We start from the raw sequence: 5891 nt of genomic DNA, 5'->3' as shown, positions 1-5891 counted from the left end.
AACATTACAATTGTGCGCGAACAATTGCATTTTGTTAGTTGTCATGCAATAAAACCTATTGTTTAACAATGGAGACGGTCGATTCTTACTTGAACTTTGACTATAACTTATCCAGTTACACAAACTGACGCCAAATAAGGTTATAGAATTACTTCCACCTTTCGAGGTCCCCGCAAAATGCCCTAAAGGACCGCGGACCCCAGTTTGAGAACCGCTGCGTTGATCATTTTTGCGATCCAAACACTTCTATTCCCGGATAAATTAGAATATTGGGAAGTCACACGGACAGCGACACGAGAAAACGTTACATACGATACTCTGATCCTTGTCAACAGTTAAGTTCTTTTTTTAACCAAAAAAATTAAACGATGGTAGTCATAAGGAGCGTTTTAAATTTGAAGAAAAATGCCACTGTAAAAATGTTCCACTGTAAAAATGCCACTGTAAAAATGTTCCACTGTAAAAATGACTTTTAGTTGTTAGTTAGTTCCCTGCATATTATAGTTACACAGTTAAATGAAATTTTCCACGTACTCATGTAGCTTCGAATGCTGTGTTTTCTTGAAACGCGGATTTTTATTTGTGCATTTAACGCTTATTGTTAAACATCTAGTAACAAACCGGTATTGTTACGCGCGCACACACATCAAACAGTAACAGGTACGTTAACCTGCGCGATTTTTTCTTGAATTCCGGACTAGGTACATTTTAACACTTCTCCCTGACGCAGATGTAAACACACCGAATGGCAACCCTAATATACAAAGCAACGGATTTTGCCATTTTGATTTTACTATAAATTACTAGTATTCTTGTGCAAAATCAACATGTTTTGTCGGGAAAATTACAATAGATGTTTGTTTGATTAACCACAATAGGCTTAAATATTTTCCATGAACCCCCGACATTACCCTCCATAAACGTAACCGCTACAAGTACAGGCATACCTCCATAGGTTGTGGTGATAGTCGTTGAATGTGCTGAGCGTTAAAAGAACGCCAGAAGCCACAGCGTTTGTGAATAAAACCTGAGACCCAGCACTGACCCAAACCTGTAATGATTTTATTTGAATAAGGTTTTCCATTTATGTACAATTTGCTATTAATGCACAATGCAACATTCATGTTAATTATAATTTGTTGATTGAAATCTTGTTAACTCAAGTGAGCCTAATGCGTAGCAGTTCACCGATTTTTTTTCGTTGTTCAGTTTATTCAGGGATGCACAACATTTTCGCTAGGACGGCGGCATCGCAAATCCTGACTTCTGTAACGGCCGCCAATTACCTGCTTGCTTTTGCTTCAAAATTACTCACATAAAGAAATGGGTATAATATATCCATACCATCAAATGGCGCATAAAAAGCAGAGATTAATTTCTAACACAATGCACAGAAACAGTTTGACGATCCGTCTTAACTGTTTAAGGCGTCTTAATCTATGTTGTGACGATTGCGGTATCTGTTTTTTCGCATTCTTTGCACACAATAGGCGTACAAAAACTCTAACGCGTATGGGTGATCGGCTGGTATAAAATATGTTTGGAGCAGTTTAAGATTCAAAATCTTTGACACAAGAGTTTTTATGTTTGTCACAGCCGCCAGTACGTATATTTTGATATACATGTTTATGGCAGCACAAACTTGTCGCTGCGACCTCATGTGGTCGTGGGCCGCAGGTTGTTCACCCCTGAGTCAATTGGTTGTGATTCAATTGTAAACCATTGTCGCTATGTTTATAAAACTTACCGAAGGGTCCAACAACTTTCTTGGATCAGGAATCAAGAAAAACTTGATCCCCTCACTAGCGCCCTCCAGAAGCAAACTGCGTATGAGGATGGCGAAAATAAAAAGAAAGGGGAGAGTCGCTGTGACGTAGACAATCTGCATTATCACGTAAACGAAAATTGTTATCATAAGTAAGTAATAACATTCTAAAGTTTACCTTCGAAGACCAGCCAATACCCTTGAATGTGCAAAAGTAAAGTCCGATCCATACGACAAGAAGATAAACACTCAGATCGGGAACCAAACTTCCTATTTGTTCGATACCGGCGGATTTCTGGAGAACTTGAAGGCTAAAAAGACGCAAGACTGTAATTGTAAATTAAAACACTTATTAAAAAATTTTACCCAAATGTTGCGGTATGGAGGATTAACGTAATAATCTTTTATATTTTGTTGATCATATAAATATAAACAAATAAAAGACAACTTGAAACCTGTGTAGTCTTGCTTCGAACTAACAATTCTGTGCATGTAATCACAAAAAGAAATTGTCCATATCATCGGTTTCAAGAAAAACAATCAATTGCGTGAATAATATATATTTCATAATACTCAGGCCTGTTGAAGGTACCATACCGAATTAGCCGGTCACTAAGCATTCTAACGCATAACAAGGCGTAGACTAGAAAAATCTAGCATGCGAAGAGATTCAAATCCACGACCGGAGCCCTTCGGAAACTCGCGCTCTACTAACTGGGCTACATAGGTTCGAGCTGATCCCAGTATTGAATTTATGTTCATCTGAACCCATGTTTATTTATTAACGAAAAATAACTTTTTTCCAGATCGCAATAATGACCACTAACTTCCAAAATTTCATGGCCGCAGACACTTTCCCACTTAAATTTCCCGCCGTTCCGTTGCCAAGCAACTCTGTGGCGTTTAACTTCACATCGTTCGGCGTGACGCAGTTGGCAGTGTTCCAATCGTTGTGACAAGTGGACCAGGGCAAATTGGTCGAAAAACTCGCCACCGCATACTTAACAGCCCAAACTAGAATTATCGGGTAAGAGATCGAAAATTGAATCATTAGGACGATTTGTGCGAATGCCATGCCTGTGAAAAATAATACGCTTGGATATTATGTTGAATGAAACAAACCCTGTAGCATATGATTGAGTTAAAAAGCTAAAACACTTCTTACGTTACAGCAAAGCGAATCACGCCTATCAACAAAGATAGTGATAAGTTCAAGCAATTTGTTCTATGTCTACAAGTAGGTGACAATTTGATCGACATTGTGTAAAAAGTAGCGACCTTACAAACTTGCATACAGTATCTTGAAATTCTGAAGTTCAAAGTGAAAAAAAGAGGTTTAGAAACCTCAAAAATCAACGTGATTAAAACAAAGTTGCCAGACCTTGTATGCAGGAAACGTTTTTTGAAATATATTGCAGACAACCATGTATCAACAGCGTTTTTTAAGCTGAAGGAAATTGTGTTCTCTGAGTACAAATTATCTGGCAGTTTTAGTTTTTTTTGAGTGTAGTTTAAGTCCATATCCATTATAACTAAACAGTTGGCTACCAGTCTAATAAATAGTTGAGGGTAATGTCGACCTTTCATTATGGGAGAAATGCTCCAACTCTTAACGAGTCCCTGTCTGAATCTTTGGCCCATCGAGATATCAAGGACGTGGCCAGGAATTGCGATCATGACAGTAAAGAGAAGATAAGGAATAAGAAATGCTCCTGCAAAGAAAGAGCGGCAAGACTTAGATATTGGACGCTGTTCTCACTATTTGTTTGTACATTTAAATACAGCGACACGATTTCAGCTATAAAAAGTTATTCACTTTAATCCCGAGCACATGCTTACTTTTTCTGGTGGTTACTCAAGATACGCGATCAGTTCCTACATGCGTGTAGTTTTTGAGCGAAGTTAACCATATCTAAATCAGGGTTCGACAACCTTTTATACACAGGGGCCAAAACCAAGTTTAGGCGAGTAGCAGAGGCCGCAAAATTTTTTTTGCTTTCAATTGTGATATATTTTCTGTTTGCCATCTTGTTAAACCTCTTGAGTTTAACGTATACATTTTTCATCAAATTGTTTGCTGCGTTTTGCCACCAATAAAAAATAGCCAAAAGTTTGTCAGTTCTAATATCTTTTCTTGGCGGGCCGTTACCAACTCTTGATCGACACCGTCTAAAATGTGAACACATATCCTACCTCCGCCGTTTTTAAAGCACAGATATGGAAACCTCCAAACATTAGCAAGTCCCACATTCAACCCAATCGCCGAAACTAAAAAGTCTAAAGATTTCCTCCACGTCGGCCGATCTCGTATCCCTTTTTCGTCCACTGCTCTAGTGTTCTCTTCTTTTTCTTCACTCAGACTCAGAGACAAATCTCTTTCATCCATTGTTGGTCACGTAGTATTTGAAATCAACCCCAAAGCAAATTGCTTTGGATCAGTGAATGTAACGTTTCTAGTTAGCCTATTAAGACTGCAATATCTGTCTATTAACAAAGAAGTCTTTCAATTCTTCCTTAGTCAAGCGTGAATTCACTCTTACGCTTATGGATCTTTGTGTGCTAATTTCATTTTAAATTAAAGTTAAACTAATTAGCAGGGCAATGCCCCTAAATGTATACAACCTTTAGATACGACGACACACTGGGCAAAAAATGCAGATTATCTGATTACACACAAAATAAGACAACAATATTAACTACACATCATAGATTACACAAACAATTCAACAAAAAGCTTGTCAAACTGTTAGGCTATGCCATAGTCTTAATACAACCAATCCCAACCCTGAACATACAACATCTGCCCCGATGCAGCTAAGGCGAAGCGTTGGTTCGCTAATATCCTTTCCCCCGCTTGCGTATAGGTTTTTTACACTCTAAAAAGAGAATACATGCAAATAAAAGTTACGAGAGTTACGAGAACATATACATAAATCATCCATCTTTGAAATGTATGGTTCTTGTTTGTTTAACAACGGCGGGCCTAAACGTTTTTGTCACAATCCGAGAAAAAAAGAACATGACATCCTGCTTTTTGTTTGCAAAACATACAGTGAGCAGTTTGAAACTTGATCACATTTTATAGGAAACGGAAATTTGTTTTCGTCTGTGTTGCCATCACATTATGTTGGAATCGCAATATCACACAAACTCTTATTGGTTGGAACGCGTCTGTCTTTACACTTTATTATGTAAGTTAGATAAATTTCCCGCATACAATAAAAGGAAGATTTTTGCTTTAAATCAAATGAACATTCAGTCTGTTAAATAAATAAAAAAAAACGGTTACAAAGCATAAGTCGTTTCTTTGAAGCAACAAAAATATACGTTTCACTTTATATAAACTCTACACTGCTGTCTATTTCTTAAAATAATAAACTACACAAGTTTTTCAAACTGTATATGTTATGCTAATTTTGCCACTGGTATTGTGCTCATTTTGCTGTTTTTAAAACTCACGGTTGGAATGCAGATTTTGTTTAATCACGGAAACATCAGCAGTTAACGTTCTAAAGAGTGCGAAAGTGTTGAACAGGGCTCGTAATAATTTCACTCAAGTTTCAAATGTGATTACTAGCGCCACCTGGTTGACGACGAAACACACAGACAACGCAAATAATCCAACAATTATTGTGTAAGTTTTACAGTGATGCTTAAACAGCCGCAACTGAGGCAGAAAATATACAAACCAACGTCATAAAAGCGGTTCCTTTCATCATGTGCAACCCAGATCTTACGTTTACGTCCTGTTTTGCGAATTTAAACGGGTAAATAAAAACAAATAAATAAAAGCATTGACTGCCCGCAACCGTCAATGGCTACACCAGTAAGTAATGGCCACAAAACTTTGTGTTTGTAATTTCAAAGCCGTTTCCGTAAGTTCCAACCGTGATCACAAGGTATAATGTTACAACAGATGTCATAACACCGAATATCATCAAGAACAGACTCAAGTAGCTCAGTCTTGTATCCATGCTGTATGAAGATGCTCCAAATTAGGGCTTTCGTAGAATCAACGTTGTTTCAACCACAGGAATGTCACACCAAGAGCAATGATGGTTGAACCAATTTTAAACCATAGTTGACATGCGAAACCCGAATTAGTTGACCAACGTTGATAAGCACC

At 37.7% G+C, this 5891-nt stretch overlaps 1 protein-coding gene across 1 annotated transcript; it reads right to left on the bottom strand.

The window, feature by feature from the left end:
• Window positions 1-907: 907 nt before the first annotated feature.
• LOC145217370 (sodium- and chloride-dependent GABA transporter 3-like) lies at window positions 908-4151 on the bottom strand. Its single transcript, XM_080084669.1, has 6 exons — window positions 3959-4151; window positions 3373-3477; window positions 2593-2842; window positions 1944-2076; window positions 1748-1882; window positions 908-1051 (listed from the first exon to the last, which is right to left on the bottom strand). Exons 1-6 carry the CDS (start codon window positions 4149-4151, stop codon window positions 908-910), a joined length of 960 nt encoding a protein of 319 aa, XP_079940795.1.
• Between the last annotated feature and the right edge of the window lie 1740 nt (window positions 4152-5891).

Source organism: Phallusia mammillata, chromosome 1 (assembly GCF_965637545.1).
Source record: "Phallusia mammillata chromosome 1, kaPhaMamm4.hap1.1, whole genome shotgun sequence".
Classification (NCBI taxonomy): Eukaryota; Metazoa; Chordata; class Ascidiacea; order Phlebobranchia; family Ascidiidae; genus Phallusia; species Phallusia mammillata.
Note: the sequence above shows the minus strand (reverse complement) of the source record. Positions and strands in the feature narration are given on the sequence as shown.